Consider the following 22,767-nt stretch of genomic DNA (forward strand, 5'->3'; position numbering starts at 1 on the left):
CCGGCGTATAAAACGACCCGACGTATAAGACGACCCCCTACTTTTAAGAAGTTTTTCAAGGTTTTTTGTCTTATACGCCGGAAAATACTTACATGCCCTGCCCTCCCTGTCCGTCGCAGAGGAGGCGAAGGCCCGACTGGCCCCGCCGGCCCTCCCACTGCTCCCGCGCTTCTGCTGGCCCCCGAGACGCAGCGTTTCCCGGGCGGCAGGCAGCGCCGGAGGGCAGCCGCCACCCGCCACGGCCGGCGCCCCTCCTGCTTCCCCCCCCAGGCCTTGAACTTCTCCCATTCGGCGCAGGGCGGGGCAGCTCCGCCCGCAGCCTCTTTTTCATGTGCCGCTTCCCTCTCACCGTCGGCCGAGGCGCGCTCGGCCCGGGCTCCCGGTCCCTCTTCCCGACCGGCTTCCCACCCTGCCCCTCATGGAGCTGGACTGGGCGTGCAGCCTCTCGGTGTGGCTGCTTTTCCTGGGCAGCCTGGCGGTGCGGCTCCTGCGCTCGGACCTGTTGCTGAGCCGGCGGCTGCTGCTGCGCATGGGGCTGCTGCCCCTCAGCGCCACGCTCACGGCGGCTGCCTGCTGGCTCGTCTCGGCCAGCACCGCCCGGCGGAAGCGCAGCATCACACGGGAGCAGGACTTCCCTGCCGGCTCCCGTCCGACGCTCTTAGGGAAGAGCGAGCCGGCAGGGAAGTCCTGCAAACGCACGCGCACGCAGGACTTCCCTGCCGGCTCGCTCTTCCCTCGCGTCGGACAGGAGCCGGCAGGGAAGTCCTGCGTGCGCGCGCGTGTGCAGGACTTCCCTGCCGGCTCCCGTCCGACGCGAGGGAAGAGCGAGCCGGCAGGGAAGTCCTGCAAACGCACACGCACGCAGGACTTCCCTGCCGGCTCCACGCTCTTCGCTCTTGAGGCAGCTGCTGCCTCAACAGCGAAGAGCGTCGGACGGGAGTCAGCAGGGCAGTCCTGCACACGCGCGCACTCCCCAGCTGCTAAGGAGCAGCCGGGGAGTGCGTGCGTGCGCAGGACTGCCCTGCCGGCTCCCGCCAGACGCCATCCACTGATTTTCCAGCGTATAAGGCGACTGGGCGTATAAGACGACCCCCCAACTTTTGAGAAGATTTTCAGGGGTTCAAAAGTCGTCTTATATGCCAGAAAATACGGTAAACAGTCCAAAGTTGTCCAGGTGGTTTGGAACAAAGGCCAAACCAAACAAGCTAAAGCATTTTTTTGTTAAAAAAAAGACATAATACACTTATCTGTTAAAATCAGGCACTTAAGTTTTTTTTCCTGAATTCTCTCCTAAGATCAACGTGAAAAAAAGATGATGCCAAATGCATTTTAGGCTGCAATCCTATTATCCGCTTCCTAAACATAAGCCCCGCTGAATGCTATGGCTGCATTCCATAATATAACAGCATTTGCAGTATGGTAACTTGATTAGAAATAAGCAAGCTTGTTAGCACATGCTACTTGGATCACTTTCTCACGCCTTCCCTCCATACAGAAGTGGCCAAACATTATCATTACATGCAAACCAGGGCTGGAAGCTACTGTTTAGCACATTTCAAAAAAACAAAGCAGGAAAGTGGCATTTGTGATTGGTTTAGCCACTCCATATGGGCAGAAAAAGTAATGCAGAACAGCCTGCTGGTTGTTTATGGGTAAACAAGAATTTGGCTTCAGTGTGACATGGGATGCTATCAAAGGAGCTCACTTAAGAGGTAAGTATGGGCCTAACCTATACTTCAAAACATTCCCTTATGGAACATTTAGAATTGAAATGGGCCATTCACACCTCAAAATGGGCTATTCCAACACATACCAAGACTTCTGAAGCAGTCCAATGATACTAGCAACTCATTCCAGGCTTGCAACATTACCCTACATGAGACTGAATTGTTAGCCTTTAGCATCTATGTGTAGGTAGAGGAAAGATTTCTGGCAACGTTAGAGCAGAAGTTATCCATTTGCATGCCGTTCTTGTGATTAAATTCCCCCAAACTCACTTATATAGTGGACTAGGAATGGCCATAGCACACTGATATCCTCTTTCTGTCTCTTCTACTACAAATGCATCACAGGGTTCGTCTGAATCATCTCCAAGACCTATAAAACATGAGCCAATAATGAGTCAGTTATCAAGATGGTCTAGTCATTTTAATTCTTAAATAACTAAAGAAAGAAAACCCAGTTAAAGGGATGGGGTGGGGGGAACCTCGTTTCGACCTCTTTTTAAAACCATCATACTTGACATTTTAGCCTTGCAGGCATTTCAATAAGCAGCTGCCACAGTGAATCAAACAGTGTTTTATTTTAATCTGCTCTCGAATACAAGCTGCAAAATAACTCAGTGGATTCTGCCACAGATGCAAATGTCTATTTTAAAAAATCATAAAAGAATAGACGATACAGATGCGGTCTCTGAAAGCTGAAGATTGGAAGCAAAGTGATTCTCATTGTCATATTCAATATTCTCAGTTGAAAGAGAAAACATAGCAATTATTTTTTTTCTACCAACCAGTAAAATCTTCTTCGACATATGTGCATACATGAAAACTGCCAGGCAATTCAGTGGATAAGTTAAGGGGAAATAACTTCTCCTTATATATAATGTATTTCTAAAACACCTGACAATTTACAGAATGTTAGTGGTAGCCTTGAAATAAAATAAATAAATAAACTATAGACAAGGTTAATAAACCTTATTTTAATATTCTGCCAGCATGAGAAAGTAAGTATACTGTAGGAGAATTTGCATTCTGTTACATCCCCTTTATTTGGTATTGGTATGTAGAGTGAACTCATATGATCTGTTGGCATTTGTGTCATTTTCCACACTTGCTAGCATAGTTTTTAGATAGAACTTTTATTGATTCTTCTGTTATCTGTCATGGTCCTTGATATTCCATCAATTCATGCAGTCTTCTGATTTGGTAATGAATGCAGTGCTGATGTAATGTCACTTTCTAGTATCAGAAATTCTTGTAAGCATGGAATATTGAAGGAGAGGACCAGGCTGAACCCAAGGGAAGGGTCAAATGCATCATCAGTCATGAGTCCCTTCACATCCACAAGAGATCCAAGTCCAGCCAACCTTGAATTCCTATTCTGGAATTCCTGAACTATTCACAGCCTAATTTCTTTGACCGTTAATATTCAGATTCTTGTAGAGAGTTTAAGCTTGCAAGAAATCTTTATATCCATTTGAACTGCCTGGATCTCCTGATTTCTCTGGTGCCTGACAAATATTTTCTTAAGGTATCTTAAATATTAGATATCTTAGAATGAGGTGGCTGGGTGGAGTCACTGAAGCAGTAGGCGTGAGCCTAAATGGACTCCAGAAGATGGTAGAGGACAGGAAGGCCTGGAGGAACGTTGTCCATGGGGTCACGATGGGTCGGACACGACTTTGCAACTAACAACAACAATCTCAGATATTGACACTTCTATTGCCCAGAGGTTCACTACACCCCTTCCACTTTCGTTTGATCTTCTCTGAATCAGTTACTATCTCTTCACTGGCATCTCATGGCATTCCAACTGCAACCTCCTTCTAAATCTGGACTCTTCCACCTCCTTGAAACACTGGGATAGTCAATTTGATTTCAGCATACTCCATCTGGTGATATCCACTTGTACTGGCATCATTTTGATTGTCATAAGTTTGTGTTAGTAATGAAGACATAATTGGTTTGACAGAAATTGCTAAGCTGTTCCACTACTTCATTTTGGTTTCCTAGATGCATTAAACACAGCCACATTTTTTTCTTTAATATTTCCAATTTTTGCATCTTCTTTGCGTGTTTTGTCAACTTCAGATTGAATTAAACCATAAAATGTATCAACTTCCTCTTCTTCTGAATCAGCACTTGGGGCGTAATCTTGGATAAGAGTCATATGAAAGGATAGCCTGTCGTGTCTAATTGATATTATTTGCTGACTGACTACACTGCACTCCAGTACTCTTTGCTATAGCCTTCCTGATTATGAAAGTGATGCTGTCGATGGATGGATGGATGGATGGATAGATAGATAGATAGATAGATAGATAGATAGATAGATAGATAGATAGATAGATAGATAGATAGATAGATAGATAGAGTTCTGTACCAGCCTGCTACCGGCCCTGCAGAAAAGGCAGGGACAACCCCTTTCACAAGAAGGCAAGAGGCTGGAATTACGCCTGCCAAATTTATTGCTACAAAAACAAATAGAACAAGATACGAACCAAGAAACAGGAGCTTTTCAAGCGGTTGCCTTCAGCAAACCAGCCCTCCCACGCATTCCCCCTTAAATACAGTTCAGGGCGTGGCTTCTCTCTGCCTCCTTCCGAGGAGCCCCATTGCCTTCCTGTTTACTCCTGATTGACTGCCTCCTGCGTCGGGCGTCCTTGAACAGGGCCAGCTGTGGGTCATCTTCATCCACGCTGTCAGGCTCACACAGCTGGGTCTGTGTCATGACCAGATGAGAGGGGCCTGGCTGAGGGCTCTCATCAAGCTGTCCAACCCCCTCAGCTAGCTTTTCAACGCCCCCCCCCCTCCTCCTCCTCCTCTGAGTCATCCGACCCAACTGCCGAACCCACAGGCTGACCCTGAATCACAACAGATAGATAGATAGACGGACAGACAGACAGACAGACAGACGGAGAGACCTTTATTGTCATTTTTTTCCTGTGGGCACGATGGCACACATTAAAAATGAAATTTAGTTGCTTGCTGTCAAACTGTACACATAACACACATTCAAACATACTATATACAACATATGTATAGACCTACACCCTTACATATAAGTAACATATAAATATTATTCACTGTCCATCTTGAATACATAACAGAAGGAGGAAGCTTTAGAGTTCACAAGGTTAATACTGTATAGAACAAAGCTGTGACTGAATCTGGATGTTCTGCTTCAGATACCACGGAGACCCCTCCTCCCAGAAGGTAACAAGGAAAACCGGTTGCGAAGAGGATGTGTCGTGTCCTAGACAATCTTTCGGACCCTGCTCAAGCAACGCTTCTGTGCCATGTCCTGGATGGGAGGGAGGGAACTGCCAATGATCTTTTCAAGCTATCCTCACCACTCTCTGTGCTGCCTTCCTGTCTGAAGTCATTCACTTTACCCTTTCTGTGTTAAGCTATCCCCATATTCTGCTTCTTATATTCCAAATTCCTTTGTGCAGGTAGTTCTCAACTTACAACAGTTCAGTGACCATTTGAAGTTACAATGGCACTGAAAAAAAAGTGACGTATGACCGTTTTTCATACTTACGACCATTGTAGCATCCCCATGGTCGTGTGATCAAAATTCAGACTCTTGGCAACTGACTCATATTTAGGATGGTTCCACTGCCCTGGGACCATGTGATCACCCTCTGTAACTTTGTGACAAGCAAAGTCAAAGGGGAAACCAGATTCACTTAGCAACCATGTTACTAACTTAACAACTGCAGTAATTCACTTACAGCGGTGACAAGAAAGGTCATAAAATGGGGCAACATTCATTTAACAGATGTCTCATTTAGCAACAGAAATGTTGGTTGAATTGTGGACGTAAGTCAAGAACTACCTGTACTTATATCTTTCCAGATTCAAATGTCCTTCATTACATGGAAAACCAACAGCAACTTGATATCTTGAAGGCTTTAAGACACGGTGGTTCAGTGGGTTAGGACGCTGAGCTTGTCAATCAGAAGGTCGGCAGTTTGGCGGGTCGAATCCCGAGTGCCACGTAACAGAGTGAGCGCCTGTTACTCGTCCCAGCTTCTGCCAACCTAGCCGTTCGAAAGCACGTAAAAATGCAAGTAGAAAAATAGGGACCACTACGGTGGGAAGGTAACAGCGTTCCGTGCGCCTTTGGCGTCTAGTCATGCCGGCCACATGACCACGGAGACGTCCTCAGACAAACGCTGGCTCTTCGGCTTTGAAACAGAGATGAGCACCGGCCCCTAGAGTCGGAAACGACTAGCACCTTTACCTTAATCTACCTACATCATAATCACCATTAGTACCACCTCAGATCTTTAATTAGCACTGGCAAAATTAATATTTTACATATATACATCACATTCCTCTTTACTTATGATTACAAAAATGAATTCATCCAGTAGGTTCTCAGATGTATTCTATGTAGACAAGTTCGCTTATGGATAATTTTAAAAATTCTAGGTCTGTTGTTATATCAAAAGTATATTACCGTACAAAATGTTTTATTGCTTGTGTTCATTATTGTGCAAGGACTAAATTTAATTCTTTGAATTCAATTACTCTAGCAACATGTAAGAATTTTTGCAAGTCATTATGCTTGTATTAAGTAGGTACTTTCATCTAGCACTCGTACAATGTCTGAAAGAATTCATAGCCAAAGGAAGAATATCACTTTACGTACTTTTTCTGCCAGCATTTGTCAAAACAATAAAAGCCGTTACTAATATATGTAATTGAATAGATTAAATCGATATGTGTCCCATCTGCTCTTTCAACTATTTTGGATTTTAAATCTCCTTGAAATTTAGGACTTAAGAAACAAAGGAACAGTTATGTCAGAGGGATTGATTTTAAGCTTTGAGCAATATGTAGCCTAAAGCTATAGAAAATGGTCAATAATTCAGTTCTAGACTGTTTCTCTTTTTTTAGAAAGATTTTTGCTTGCTTACTGTTTGGATGGAAACTGGAAATATTTAAGCATTTCCAATAACTGTGCAATTGTTTAAATAGGTATCTGTTTATTCATAATTTCTCTTCCTTTGTTTGTTCCAAGCCTGAAGATATTGTCTGCTAAAGCTGATATTAAAAATGACTCACTTCATTTGTAGCATTCTGTATAGCACTGTTCACCGTTCTTTTAGTAACATGTAATCTGGACTGCAACAACATATGTGGGGCTCAACAGCCACTTTAAAAGCAATTTAAAACACAAAATGTACGTGCCCAAAATAAATTTCAGCTTTCTTTTATTAAAAATTTCTTATATTTACTGTAGGTAGTCAACATAACCCGATAGTAGTAGCAGTTTTCAACAGTTCAGAAATGTATCCGAGTCTACTATACACCAATAGCTTCTCTAGGACTACATCCACTTTTTCTATTTTTGCATTATCTACTGCAGAAATGGTGATCCTGGAACTGTTCTTGCAATGCCCCCTAACTATAATTGCCAAAATAGAGCTGGAAGGGACCTTGGAGGTCTTCTACTCCAGCCCCCTGCTCAAGCAGGAGAACCTACACCATCTCAGACAGGTTGATTGTCCAGTCTCTTCTTAAAGATCTCCAGTGATGGGGTGGCCACGATTTCTGGGGGTAAGCTGCTCCACTGGTTGATTGTCCTCACTGTCAGGAAGTTTCTCCTTAATTCCAGGTTGCTTCTGTCCTTGATTAGTTTCCATCCATTGTTTCTTGTGCTACCCTTCCAGGTACAGTATAACATAGGCAAAAAAAACCCTTCAAAACACTCTCCTCCTTGGGGAAAAAAAACAGGAGAAACAAAATCCATATTCTTTTCACCGTCTTGTCCACTGCAACCTTTTGTCTTTCAACAGGCGTTCAGAAAGACCCTTTGAACACAGGTAGTCCTCGACTTATGACAGTTGAGCCCAAAATTTCTGTTGCCAAGTGAGATACTTGGTGAGATTTGCCCCATTTTACCACCTTTCGCGCCACAGTTGTTAAACGAATCACTGCAGTTGTTTAATAACACAGCTGTTAAGTGAATCTGCTTTCCCCATTGACTTTGCTTGTCAGGTTGCAAAAGGTATCCACATGACTCCAGGACACTGCAAACATCATAAATATAAACCAGTTGTCAAGCATACGTGGCCATGGGGATGCTACAAGAGTTGTGTGAAAAACGGTCACCTTTTTTTAGTGCCATTATAACTTTGGTCACTAAACAAAGTGATGCAAGTCAAGGACCAGCTGTATGCTTAACATGAGCAGATTTCAAGGAACAATGACTGTTTATATACGACATGACTGTATTAATTAATTACTCTTTATGCACTTCTTTGGATTCTTACTCCTTTAACGATCTACCTGCATTGTATGTTGACTGCTCAATGGCAATTTTAAAATGAATGGACTGTATTTTATTCCTTTATTAATGATCTATGGAGTGTGTGTTGCTCTTCTAGTGTTAATGTGGGCCAGGACTTCGACCCAGCGGGGCACTGCTTATGTTCCTCCATTATGATGAGAAAACTAACACACGTGGTGAGGCATAACATAGTTTGTTTGGCTTTTCTAAGGCTTTGGTAAGACCACTCTTGAAATACTGCATCCAGTTTTCGTCACAATATAAAAAAGATGTTGAAGCTCTGGAAAGAGTGCAGAGAAGAGCAACCAAGATGACTCAAAGTTTTCTTAAATAGTCAGATAGAAGCTATGGACATTTTATCTCATAATTTTCACATTGTCTTTTGCATTATGGCAGCCTGTTCAAATTTCCATTTGGAGGTAAAACAAGATATAAACAAAACGAATGAATCCTGTACAGCAGTGATTTTACCTGTATTAAAATCAACTTCTTCTTCCTGTTGGTGAGCTTGCTCTTGAATAAAATTTTTCCTATAAACACGCCCATCAATTCTTATCAGTACTGGCCGTAGTACTTCCATAATTCTTTATCTTCTAATAACTGTGCTTGGCTGAAAGAAAAAATAAAATAAAATGTGCTTCATCTCTTTAGTTTCATATTCATCATAATATTAACAGTAATATATCCCGTGCGCTCCCTCAGGGAGGGCCTTCTCAGGATACCGCCAGTTAGGGAATGCCAGCGGGTTATTCCTAGGGAAAGAGCATTCTCTGTGGGCGCGCCTGCCCTCTGGAATGATTTACCCATGGAACTTAGGACCGCCCCCGATCTGCGTTCGTTTCGCCAGGACCTGAAAACCTGGTTTTTCGATCTATCAGCCCTGGACTGAAGGGGTTTTAGCTTTTTTAAATGTTGTTTTAATTGGGCTTAATTAATTTAATGTATTTTAATTCTATATTATTTTTATATTGTATTTTATGCTGCCCTGTAAACCGCCCTGAGTCCTTCAGGAATAGGGCGGTATAGAAATTTAATTAAATAAATAAATAAATAATAAAATAAAAATAGTTAAAAGATGTCCACTATAGAAAACAGGAAGCTGAACTACAAATCTTTCTGGATCCAGCTGTTTGGATCTAATCTTCCAATACCTAATGTTACATATTTACATTTTCCTCAATCCTGGAGAATTACTTCTGCAGGATGAGAGAAGAGTCCTGCTAGACTAGGGGTGACATGATAGCAGTATTCCAAAATCTAAGAGGCTGCCACAAAGAAGAGGGGGTTAAGCTATTCTCCTAAGTACCTGAAGGCAAGACAAGAAGTAATGGATGGAAACTAACCAAGGAGAGAAGCAACCTAGAACTAAGGAGAAACTTCCTGACAGTTAGAACAATTAATCAATGGAACGACTTGCCTCCAGAAGTTGTGGATGCTACAGTACTGAAAGTTTTTAAGAAGAGACTGGACAGCCATTTGTCTGAAATGGTATAGGGTTTCCTGCCTGAGCAGGGGGATGGACTAGATGACCTCCAAGGTCTTTTCCAATTCTGTTATTCTATTAGATCCTGCACTGTACCAACTTTGGTCAGGCATTAGCAATCTCAGAAACAAAGAAAGATGCCATTTTGACTTCATTATCATAATCAGAAACATACTGAATCTTAACAGAGATAGTCAGATCCTTTATTTTCCTAGGTTAACTAAAACATTATTGATGTTTGTTATCTGCATCAGATTTTTTTTAAAAAACCCTGAAAGCTGCATAAATTATGTCCTCGAACAACATAAAATTTGGAACACGGGGGGGGGGGAGAAAAATATACATTAGGGCAGTTTTCTCCATCCTGATGATCTCCAAATATGTTGGATTTAAATTTCCAAATCTAACACCAGCAGGATACTAGGGAAGACTGATCTAGATGCCAAATAGCATAATGTTCCTGTTCTTTCAAATAGTTCTTTAACTGGACATTTCGGTAGATACTTATTTCATGCAAGACTAAGAAAAAGCCGCGGCAGCCAAAATGAGATTACTAAATTATTGAGAACTGCCAAATATTTGATGATTGTATTAGAAATAGGAGAAGGGCAATCTGAAGTCATAGTCTTTTTTCTTTTTATTGAAAAGTTTTAAAATACAGTTTTCCTTTAGAAAACCCCCCTTCCCCCTCCCTCCTCCCCTCCCTACCTCCCCCCTATCTCCCCCCCTCCCCCTCTCCCTCCTCCCTCCCCTGCCTCCCCCCCCTACTTCCCCTCCTCCCCCCCCCGACTTCCCAGAGCATAATACAAGGTATATATCTAAAAAGCAATCATAAACAATCATATACTAACAATTATAAACTCTAAAATCCATCACTCTCTAGCTTATATAGAGTAAACCAATCCTTAATAATACTAAATATGTATAAAGAACTAAAATAAAAGAAAACTAGCGTCATTCCCATCTATGTTCTTCCACAATTCACTATTTCCTAAACATATTCTCATTTACACATCACAAGCACCTATCCCTATTAACCTCTCTAGCCAAAATAGGCTATAATAGATAATTCTTACACAAATTAACCCGCATTAACCCACAAAACTTTCTTCCTCTTCCTCTGTAGTAAATTGTCCATTAATTCCAAATTGAAGATTCTGTTACCATACATATCATCCCAAAACTCTTAAAAACACAACTACCACTTGACTGTAAGTATATTGTGGAAGTTCCATAGATTTCTACTGGTCTTATTTTTTTATCTTTTTTGAGTGTTTTAAGGCAGCACGCGTCACCCTCTGTTCTCTAGGATCATCCAAAAGAGTTGCAGCTTGATCTCCTCCTGTACCATTCTCGTCTATCTGTCCATCTTCATCCTCTTGATGTTCTCCTTCTCCAGATCCCTCTGCAGCTTCCAAAAGTGTTGATGGGGTTGATTTTAAGACATTGTTGTAAAAATCATGTGCTTGCTTCACAGTACCCAAACAGTACCTTTTGCCTTCATACATGAAGCTCAACCCAGCTGGGATCTCCCATCTGAACCTTATATCTCTTTGCTTGAGCTCTTGCACAAGAAATATAAAGTCCTTCCTTCTCTTTAAAATCTTTGGAGGAATTTCTTTTAGAACCAAAACTTCTTGACCAGCAATCACAAATTTAGTATCATAGGCAGCTTGTATAACTTCATCTCTAATTTCCCTTTTTACAAAATAAACCACCACATCTCTAGGCAACTTTCTCTGTTTAGCAATCCACGAGTTCACACGAAACACTTTGTCCATGCCTTGTTTTATTTCAGATGCTGGATGGTTCAATACCACCTCAAAAGCCTCAGAAACCAGCTGCTTTAAATCTTCCTTAATATTCTCTTTTAGGCCTCTAATTCTAACAGCAAACTGCATCTGGTAAAATTGAGCCAGACTCAGTTCGCTATCCATTTTGTCTTTTAAATCTTCAATTTCCAATACTTTTGCTTCTAATATAGCATTCTTTTGAGTCAAATCTTCCACTTTGTCATCCAGCACCTCCACACATTTAGCTACTTTATGCACTGAGGACAAAATGTCTACCTTCATCTCTCTGAGTTTCTGTTCCATCCTTTCTTCCATTCTCTGCTCCAATTTCTCCAATTTCTCCTCCATCTGTACAAATTTAACACCCATTGACTCCAAAATTAACTGGGTATGTTTTTCAAGATCCTTCGATGTCAATACATCGGGAGAATGCAACGCCTGCAGTAATGATTGTTGTTGCACCGGAGAATTTCCAGCACTCCGAAAAGTTCTAGGGGGAGGTTTAGCCGCCATCTTTTACTTACAATTGTGACGCACTTTCACTTTAAGTTTTAAGCAAAGTCCATCAAGCTCGAGAGTAAAATAAAATAATCCTCTTCATCTCTTCATCTTTCCCTCTTGTACTGCTCTGCCTGCTCTTTTCCTTTCATAGTCTCTCCTTCAAGCAGGGATGGTCGCAGACGCCTGGCTCTGCTCCATGAAGTCCGGAGCAGAGACGCTAGCCAGCTGGGAGCAGCCCAGGCTACGGGGGAGTTCAATCCTTCAGCCGCCCAAGCTCCAAGCTCAGGCGGCCCCGGAGAACTCGACCCCTAGCTGGGGGCTCACCCCCTCCTCTTCTCCCGAGGAGGGGGCTTCAAATTCGCCCGAACAGCTGATCGGCGCTGTTTCGGGCGAAAAATCACACAGCTGAGCTGCGGGCAGCCCGGGAAGGCTGTCTCCGGCGCCGCGGAGCCACCGGAAGTCGTCATAGTCTTATACATATTGAAAAATAGCAAATCCAATGTGACAATATTAAGTTAGTGAGCTTATTATTTCTTGAAAGTTATGCCTAGTAAGGAAGGGCAAAACATGATGACTTTTGAAAAAATATTTTGGGAAGAAAAGAGATTGAACAAAGGACTGGGTTTCCCAGAAAACAACATGATCAATTCATATATAAGGGTCACAATTCAAAGACCTAGTACATACCAATTTATTAGCAAAACATCAGAAGTTTCAATATACCCCTTAACCATACTGACCAAGTAGAATAGCCACAGATGGAATCAATAGCATTGCTAGAAAAACATAACTGAGGGACATCATTACCTTTATATTCTGCTTTTTGAGATTCCAAAGGCAACTTAGGAATCAGTCATTGTGTTTAGACACCAAATAGTGGATTGCATATTGCAAGGCAATTCTTCCGTTGTTACCCCTGCCATTCTCAAAAGACCTTACAACATCTGCCTTGTAGCTACATTCACCCAGCATTCACACTTAATCAACAATTACTAATAACTAGAAAACCTGTGCCCCATTGAGTTGACATTTCAAAGATATGTGGCATTAAGCCGTGGCAACCGGACTTATTTTCTTGTTGGTTTACCATGCTTCATTGTCCATCCAAGCAACTTCTTCAATCTGAACAAATTGGTCAGGGGAACCTGAGTGGGCAGAGAGCTGTTATAACATGGCAATTCCTAAAATTCTTAGGGGCATTCACGCACCAACCTCAGGGTTTCTTCCCCAAAGTGTGTGGCAATAGGTCAATGAAGATTCTCAGTCTTTCAGATAGAATTGTTGGGAGGCTGAGTCACAGCAACTGGATTCTCTGCCTACTCAGACTGAAGAAGCTGCTTGGATTGGCAGCAAAACATTGTCTCAAATCAACAAGAAAATAAGTCCAGTTGGGCATTTCAGAGATATTTCCTTACCAAATTACTCAAGGCCTTTAAAAATGACAGAGTTTCTGTTGTACTGCCTTCACTGGAAAAGCTGGGATGAAAATAGCCCACGTTGAACTGTAGTCAAACATCAGCACAGGATTTTTTTTGTGACGTTTTGTATTATGTCATAATCTGTTTAGCCCGTGTTTTAACTGTGTAGCAGTCAAACATCAGCATAGGAAATATTCTGTAGCATTTTGCAGTATGTCATAAACCGCTTTATGACAATGCTCATCATTAAATGTTTTATAAAATTTGTCAAATTTCAATTCTTCAGGAGTCGTGGATTCTGGATATGAGTTAGCTCATTGGAAGTAACTTTGGTTCTAAAGTAGCTTGCCCAATGGTGCATCGTTTTGCCCAGTTAAGCCACCAATCTGGATCCCTAAACTCACACCGCACTGCAGTTTAAACAAACCACTCCAGCCACACACGGCGAGAAACGGAAGCCCATCCCGAACTTACCTCCCTAAACTCTGAGTTGAGGGGGATTAATGCTAGCAGACTGGCCCCAGCAGGTTCGGCTGCCTATAGGTTAGGGCAGGGGTAGGCAACCTCGGCTCTTTTATGACTCATGGACTTCAACTCCCAGAATTCCTGAGTCAGCTATGCTGACTCAGGAATTCTGGGAGTTGAAGTCCATGAGTCATAAAAGAGCCGAGGTTGCCTACCCCTGGATTAGGGGTAGGCCACCTCGACTCTTTCATGACTTCTGGACTTCAACTCCCAGAATTCCTCAGCCAGCCATGCTGGGTCAGGAATTCTGGGAGTTGAAGTCCATGAGTCATAAAAGAGCCGAGGTTGCCTACCCCTGGATTAGGGGTAGGCCACCTCGACTCTTTCATGACTTCTGGACTTCAACTCCCAGAATTCCTCAGCCAGCCATGCTGGGTCAGGAATTCTGGGAGTTGAAGTCCATGAGTCATAAAAGAGCCGAGGTTGCCTACCCCTGGATTTCATGACAAACCGGAGCAAGAGTAGCCGGCTACACGCGGCGCTTTGCAATTGCAGCCGCCGGGAGAATCCCTTCGCCCTGCTGATCGGGGCGTGAAGGGAAAAGGAGGAATAATAATAATAATAATAATAATAATAATAATAATAATAATAATAATAATAATAATAATAATAATAATAATAATAATAATAATAATAATAATAATAATAATAATTTATTTATATACCGCCCTTCTCCCGAAGGACTCAGGGCGGTGAACAGGGCAGGAGGAGGAGGACGGACAGAATATCAATGCAACCAAGCAGCAAAACCTCGGGATTGCAAATCGAGCACCCGATTCAGATGAACGCAAAAACTTTTACCGGCGTTTTGTAGTCTGCAATCCGTACAAGTTAAAATGGATCTTTACCGTAGGGATCCGGAAGCCCTGGAAGCTCCAAGCCAAGGTTCGGGATAAAACAGTTCAAAACTGTCTGCGGTTACTGCGGCTCGCGGTGAGCAACTCTTAATTCTCTTCTACTAAGCTGGTAGTTGGAGATAAGAAATCGGGTCTCTGCCGCCAACACAACCCTCCACCTAGTCCCGCCGAATCCAAACGGCACCTCTAAGCGTTATTGTGTCTATCGCCCCTCTTATTTAGTTGGCTTTCCGGCCACGCCCTCTTTTTTTTAACCCACCAATCAGGAGGCAACAAGGGGACGCGCTTCTATGACCGAACCTACCGCTAGAGGCGCCGCCCCTTGGGTTTCGGACCGGGCGTAGCGCCTGCGTCACTCGCGGCTGGAATTGCTTCCGCCTCCGAGTCCTCCTCCTCCTCCCCCCCCGCCCATCCTTCTCTTGTAAACCTATCGCGATATCTCTTCATCCCGACCGGCCGGAGGAGGACGGGATAATCCTGGATCATCTCGAAACCTGGTAACCGTAACAAAAGCTGCCCTGAATCTTTCCTTTCCTCCTCCTTCGTCTCTTCTTTGGTTAGGGCGATGCAGCAGCGCAAAAAAAAAAAAAAAGCAAAGCGGGAAGCGAGAATCGGCTGCTTTGCTCGGCGGGCTTCCTCGCCTTTTGAGTAGCAGATGCACATCGGCGAGTTAGTTGTGTGTAGTGCGTGTGGCTGGTGTTGATGTGGGTTGTGGGAGGCTTAGGCGCAGGGGTCTTCAAACTCGGCCCTTTTATGACTCGTGAACTTCAACTCCCAGAATTCCTCAGCCAGCCATGCTGGCTGAGGAATTCTGGGAGTTGAAGTCCACGAGTCATAAAAGGGCCGAGTTTGAAGAGCTCTGGCTTAGGGTTTTTAGCGCCTTGCCCGGTATTGCCCCTTCGAAAGTGCAAATGATCGGTTGCTTTATTTCATTTGGTTTGCAAACTCTTTTTTTTTCTTTCTTTTTTTTTCTTGCTTTTCCTAAGATAATGGACTGGAAGCTATAAAGGATAAAAGAGGGTAGATTGGAGGGATATTATTATTATTATTATTATTATTATTATTAAAAGGGACGCGGTGGCTCAGTGGGTTAGGACGCTGAGCTTGTCGATCAGAAGGTCGGCAGTTTGGCAGGTCGAATCCCGAGTGCCGTGTAACAGAGTGAGCGCCTGTTACTCGTCCCAGCTTCTGCCAACCTAGCAGTTTGAAAGCACGTAAAAATGCAAGTAGAAAAATAGGAACCACTACTACGGTGGAAAGGTAACAGCGTTCCGTGTGCCTTTGGAGTCTAGTCATGCCGGCCACATGACCACGGAGTCGTCCTCGGACAAGCGCTGGCTCTTCGGCTTTGAAACGGAGATGAGCACCGGCCCCTAGAGTCGGAAACGACTAGCACGCATGTGCGGGGGAACCTTTACCTTTTATTATTATTATTATTATTATTATTATCATTATCATTATTATTATTATTATTATTATTATTATTATTATTATTATTATTATTATTATTATTTTACCTTCCTAGTTTTCCCTGCTGCTTGCATATGTTTTCCTACCTTCCAGATCTTTTTCCTCCTTCGTTGAAAAGTTTGATGGACTCTTGGTTGCTGCCTTGTTCGTTGAAAGTAGCGGGAGAAATTCTGTTGACTTAAATTATGAACGGGATGCAGATTGCACTGCGTGTATTAAATTTGGGAAAGTAATTTTATATACAGTAGTACTTTTTTTTACAGTATTTGCTATGCACTTCTATTCAGTTACAAGAGAAGACAGTGTATCCCCTTCTTCCCTTCACATACAAACCCTGCCAAGGGGCGGCTCAGAGATAATGATTGGCCCAAGTTCACCATTAATAACTGAGAGTGGATTTGAACCAGGGTCTCCCCACGGTTGTCCAAGTACATTAGCCACTGTATTGTGTTGACACTCGTTTTAATAAAATTGGATGAAAAGATACGGTCTGCTGTTGCATTCGATTGGTGGGTAAGTGATTTATTGACCAAATGTTGAATTTCAAATTCTATCATCGTTGCCTATACTAGTTAGGATTGATGGAAAAAGAAGAAATTCAATATTTGGAGGCAACATATTCTTATACTGCAAGTTAGATTGTAGTTGACCTAGAAAAACTTAAAATATAGTAAATTGGAATAAGCACTTCTGAGCCAAAGCAAAGAAGATGATCCACAGTTTGTTGGCTGTGCAGAACCAAGAAAACATTTATTTTAAGATAAGGAAGTGCCAGTGGTGTCCTTCCCGACTACAAACCACTGTAAATGCATCCTGTTGATGCCTCTTTAATTCAAAACATGTATTTTCCTTGGCACTGACAGGTGGGACATGGACTTACAGGCTTACTGCAAAGTACTATATTTTTTTCTGCTTTGACTCGAATGTTACATCTACCTAATAATAAGAGCTTTGCTGTTTGGATCAAAGATCCACCTGATCCAATACTCAGTTCCCACAGTGAAGTTGAATACTAAAATAAAGCAGTCAGATGATAAAGCTCGATTACTTTAAGGATGATTAGACATTCCAGTGCTAGTCTACTAAATTTAGTGTAGGACTCAGGCATAACCTCTAATCAGAAAAATACCAGTATTCCAATTCCCACACACCTGAGCTGGCCATCAAGTGGCAACAACAGAAATTGCAGAAGTCTTGCCTCGTGTGAATGCAACATGTTTGAGGCACAATAATTTTCGTGTTCACTACCTATGCATCTGTTCAAGTACTGCAGTATTTTAGAACCTGCATTAGGAAATTGAACTTTCTTGATAAACACCTATCTGGGCAAAATGGTTTAAATGTTTAAACTCTAGTCAAGAATACACTGAATTTAGAATATTGGTACAATTTCCCCCCCCCCCCCGTTAAATTTATACTTCTCAAATGTGTGTTTTAATTGGTAGTCCATAACCAAAACTTTCTACAGTGCAGTTTGTTAAGAAAAAGGAAGAGGCTTCCTAGATCCATTTATTCAGTGGAGATCTATAGAAGGCCTACCAAACATATTTTCTTTTATTTATTCTGGCAAGTCAAATGTTGGTGGTTTTTTAAATAATACTTGATTAAATTTAATTACAGGTAGTCCTCGACTTACAACAGTTCGTTTAATAACCAAACTTAACAACAGCACTGAAAAATGTGACATGTCACAATATTTTAGTTGCGATATTAGTAGTATCCCCATGATCATGTAATCAAAATTCAGATGCTTGGCAACTGCTTCATATTTATGACCACTGCTGTGTCCCAAGGTCATGTGATCACCTTTTGCAACATTCTGACAAGCAAAGTCAATGGGGAATCCAAATTCACTTAACAAAACGTGTTACTAACTTAACAACTGCAGTGATTCACAACAACTGTGGCAAGGAAAGTCGTAAATTGGGGGCAAAACTCACTTAACAAATGTTTCACTCACCAACAGAAACATTGGCTTCAATTGTGGTCATAAGTCAACAGCTACCTGTATAAGATAAAATACAAACAGAAATAAAAGTTATGAAAGTTAAAGAGAGCTACAGAAAGAAAGGAAGAAAAAAAGATGTGACTTCTGACTTTTTTCAGTTCAGTAGAATACCAAAAAAATTATAACTTGAATCTTTTTGTTACTTTTCTAAATCTTCCAAAGCATTTCTGTAACAACATAGTCATTCTAGTTTTCAAAACCTAAAATCAGGATTTCATTTTTTTTTCAGTTTTGAGTACAAAGTCCAGAAGCGATTTCCAAGTAGAGACACAACTAGATAGATTCTTCTCTTTAATTAAAAGGTCAATTTTTCCTCATATGTTGATAATTGTATTCAAATAAAAAGAGCTGATAAGTGAAAACACCAGGGTTGCAAATTCAACAAAGAAATTTGCAAAGGCAATTCTTGTGTACTTGAATCACCTCTTGGGTGAAATCTGGCCCCATTTCCTGCATAGACAGTTTTCTCTGTTCAACAGTGTAATAAAAGTTATAGAATGAAACACTTTGTGTGATAGACAGCAACACCCAAATGAAAAACCTGAAAGAAAAGTTGGTTGAGAGCCCACGTATTTCATGGGTTGCAAGTAAACTCATTTCCTATAGACAGCAAGCAACTTGATTTTAGAAATGTATGCATACTTACTAAGACAGCTGTTTTGCTTACTCAGAGAAATGGTGGGGAGAGGGTGGTATCTCAGGGAGATGAATACATTCTCATGGACCCTGCTAGACAAGATCCTTGTTTGGGAAGAAAAAAAACTGGAACAGTCTTTACAGTTTGCAGTGACAAAAGCAGTGAAGCAGATGATGAGCTGACACAAAAAAGAAATATTGTGCACGCAACATAATAGAATGGAACAGGGGAAAAAATCCAACAGATAAGCTATGGATACAGACTTTCAGCCATTTGGTAAATAGGGGCATTTATTATAACACTATTGGCTTCCTTGTAGAATTTACTATGTATTTGCCCGTAAAACAAATGTCCCATTATGAATAATATTTGGATGGATGAGAGAAGACAAATGGAATTGACATCTCTGAAAACATTGCTTATTGTGGGAGTCAGCTATCAATAATACTATGCTGAACTGTACAATTTCTTCTTAAAAAACAAAAGTATCCATTAAAAAAAGCATTCTGTATAAAATACTTGTTAAGCAAATAGTGAAGAAAAGCAAGTCTCACCTTTTATGATTTTTGAGGAGAACGGCTAGACTCAAAAACTGACTTTTAGATTTTGGTTTGCTTTAGTAGGTTTGCCTAGGCCAGGGGTAGGCAACCTCGGCTCTTTGATGACTCATGGACTTCAACTCCTAGAATCAGGAATTCTAGGAGTTGAAGTCCATGAGTCATCAAGGAGCCGAGGTTGCCTACCCCTGGCCTAGGAGAAAATCAAATTACGGTTAAACATGAATGAACAGATAAATTTGCACAAATCTATTTCCCCTTTTTATATATATAAGGTAAAGGTAAAGGTTCCCCGCACATGCATGCTAGTCGTTTCCGACTCTAAGGCCGGTGCTCATCTCCGTTTCAAAGCCGAAGAGCCAGCACTTGTCCGAGGATGTCTCCGTGGTCATGTGGCCGGCATGACTAGACGCCAAAGGCGCACGGAACGCTGTTACCTTCCCACCGCAGTGGTCCCTATTTTTCTACTTGCATTTTTACGTGCTTTCGAACTGCTAGGTTGGCAGAAGCTGGGACGAGTAACAGGCGCTCACTCTGCTATGCGGCACTCGGGATTCGACCCGCCAAACTGCCGACCTTCTGATCGACAAGCTCAGGGTCCTAACCCACTGAGCCACCGCGTCCCATATATATATGCTACTTTAGATAGTTCCCATTCCTATTCTGACCAAGTAAGATGTATTTACCTTAGTCTGGAAATACCTCTCCTCCAATCCAAAATAGAGTTTGAAGGGACCTTTGAGGTTTTCTAGTCCGACCCCCAGCTCAAGCAGGAGACCCTATACCAGGGGTAGGCAACCTTGGCTCTTTTATGACTCATGGACTTCAACTCCCAGAACTCCTGAGTCAGCATCTGACTCAGGAATTCTGGGAGTTGAAGTCCATGAGTCATAAAAGAGCCGAGGTTGCCTACCCCTGCCCTATACCATTCTAGAGAAATGGCTGTCCAATCTCTTCTTAAAAAGATGGAGCACCCACCACCTCTGAAGGCAGTGACAAAATTCTGAAGCATTTGGAGAAGACAGTGAAGCTGGAAGAAAAAACATCCTTTTGTTGGCAACCATGCCAAATGTTCATGGTTCGTTAGCCTTTGATGCCTTTGCTAGTCATTTCATTACACTGAGGATCTGTTGCAATTGTTTTAAACCCGTAGTCTCAAATTAGGCAAAAATGAGTGTTGGTGAGAACATTTGCTCTTAAAGCAATCAGAGTGCAGAAGTGTACCTTTATACCTTTAAATATGTTCTGACAAAACTGCAAACAATTCTGCCAGGCCTAATCCTAAATCACTGGGATTTTTTTAAAAATCTAAATCTGGGTGAAAAGATTTAGTAGCAGTAGCACTTAGACTTATGTACCACTTCACAATGCTTTACAGCCCTCTCTAAGCAGCTTTACAGAGTCAGCATATTGCCCCCCAACAATTTGGGTCCTCATTTAAACCAACCTCGGAAGGATGGAAGCTGAGGCAAACTTGAGCCGGTGAGAATCGAACTGCCAAACTGCAGGCAGTCAGCAAAAGTAGCCTGCAGTAACAAGTCAGTGAAGTATATGGATGCAGTAATGGATCTCACTGCCTCTCCTATAACTAGTCAGCATGACAATGATCCCCTTGCTATTGTGACCCCACAGAGATGGCAATATGCACATGAGCTGTCTTGCTTAGTGATGCTGGAAAGATTCACACACACACACACACACACTTTGGTGGTAGGATCTACTAATCTGAGGCATGTTCACTCAGAAATCTCTGCTGAGTGAGTCCATGAAGCGTTTTGCACAGAGGTTGAAGAGGTAGTGTAACAAAGTAGCTGGGTGTTTTGATAAATGTAGCAAGAAATGTACAAAACAGCCCACAACAGTCTGTTGATTGTTGTGAAGTTGGTTCTGCTTTCTATTGCTTGAAAAAATCTTAACTTTTTTTTTTTTTTGCTTTATTTCTTATGGTACTGCACTGTATATGACATCATATAGCAACTTGGGATGTGCTACCAGTTCAAACTGTATTCATTAATGTTTCTGGGTTAACTTTTTGGATTCCATTAAAGTTAATATAAAGCAAATAATACTTATAAGAGACTCAGGGTCTCCACACTTCTCCTTAACTCTATTATTTATTTATTTATTTATTTATTTATTTATTTATTTATTTATTTATTTATTTATTTATTTATTTATTTATTTATTTATTTATTTATTTATTTGGATTTATATACCGCCCCTCCGGTAATAACAATCTTGTATGTGGTGGTCCTGGTTATTTTGTTTGCTGATTTGCTCATCATCATAGGGATGATACTTTAATTTTTCTAAGTAGCCCCTTATGGAACTGATATTAAAAAAAATAACAAGGCAAGGAGGCATTCTAAGTCCATTTCCTTCCTAAGTGGTATTGTTCAGTCATGCCAATGTTGATGATTTAATTTGTAGAAAGCAAGCAAACGGCAACTCCTTGAAGCCCTAAATTCATGCCCAATATGTTCTCTGAAAGTGAATCAAGCATTACTTTGAATAATGAAACTAAAGTATTATAATGGGGGGGGGGGTCCACAAAGGCTTGATGCAGTCTAGTGCTTTAAATCTTGAGTTAAGTCTTAGTGATCCATGGTCACAAAAGGTATTTAAAGGAGGTCTGTGATAAAGAGAAGTTTGGGAACCACTGTTTTAGAAGATGCATTTCTTTTAACAAACACTGGGATGCTATGCTGGGCCATTGATTAGATAGTGTGCCTGTGAAATAGACAATATGGGATATTATAATGAAGAAAATATTGTTGAATATAGATTCAACAACAGAGACTCCACTTTCTTGCATAAGAACAGGGTAGAACAATGACTAATGGCCTTCTTTTACCGGTCTACTATAGAGAGCGTCCTTTCGCACTGTATTGTGGTTTGGTAATGCTGGCCTGACAGCCACGAATAGGAAGACATTATAGAGGGTGGTGAGCACAGCACAAAACATCGTGGGCTGTCCCCTGATACCACTGGATGACATCGCCAGGGCCCACTGCCTTGGAAGAGTGAGGAAAATTCTTAGGAATGACTCACACCCTGGTCGGTACCTCTTTACTCTCCTACCATCGGGTAGGAGATACAGGAGTATAGCCAGCCATACCAACAGGCTGAAGAACAGCTTTTATCCATGGGCTGTCAGGCTCCTGAATGGGAAATAACTATGTATGATTGACTTGCAAGGCCAGTGTGTTGTGCAACTAGCTCACATGGTGTAACAAGATGGTGGGTTTGTTGTCACTGTGAGTTGTGGGGGGGCACGAAGGGAGGCTCAGCCAATCTCACTGTATACATGTTGTACTTTGATAATAAAGCTTCATTCATTCGTTCAGATTTAATAATGACTGCAATAGATTTTCAGCAATTAACGGAAGGCAATATTTATTTATTTATTTATTTGTTTGTTTGTTTTTATAAACCGCCCTTCTCCCGAGGGACTCGGGGCGGTGTACAGAGTAGGACAGGCAACAAAATGAAACAG

The 22,767-nt window shown here is 41.8% G+C and overlaps 2 protein-coding genes across 8 annotated transcripts in view; one reads left to right on the forward strand and one right to left on the reverse strand.

Annotated features, from left to right (window-relative positions):
* ASCC1 (activating signal cointegrator 1 complex subunit 1) overlaps positions 1-14,795 on the reverse strand; it is a 119,614-nt gene extending 104,819 nt beyond the window's left edge. For 4 of the 6 annotated variants that reach the window (XM_083364819.1, XM_083364816.1, XM_083364821.1 and 1 more), the window contains exons 1-3: positions 14,591-14,795; positions 8,494-8,632; positions 1,998-2,097 (exon numbers count right to left, since the gene is read on the reverse strand). In XM_083364819.1, coding sequence (XP_083220945.1) covers positions 1,998-2,097; positions 8,494-8,602 — 209 coding nt within the window. In that variant the 5' untranslated portion in view covers positions 8,603-8,632; positions 14,591-14,795. Of the gene's footprint in view, positions 1-1,997; positions 2,098-8,493; positions 8,633-12,606; positions 12,653-14,543 lie in introns of those variants that run through there. The other 2 variants (XM_083364817.1, XM_083364818.1) reach the window with 2 other exon arrangements.
* A 142-nt stretch (positions 14,796-14,937) lies between these two features.
* Positions 14,938-22,767, forward strand: part of ANAPC16 (anaphase promoting complex subunit 16) — a 31,018-nt gene continuing 23,188 nt past the window's right edge. For both annotated transcript variants that reach the window (XM_083364840.1, XM_083364841.1), the window contains exon 1: positions 14,938-15,096. The gene's annotated coding sequence lies outside the window, so the exon portion shown is untranslated. The remainder of the gene's footprint in view (positions 15,097-22,767) is intronic.

Source organism: Vipera ursinii (genome assembly GCF_947247035.1).
Source record: "Vipera ursinii genome assembly, chromosome: 5".
In the NCBI taxonomy this organism is placed as follows: Eukaryota; Metazoa; Chordata; class Lepidosauria; order Squamata; family Viperidae; genus Vipera; species Vipera ursinii.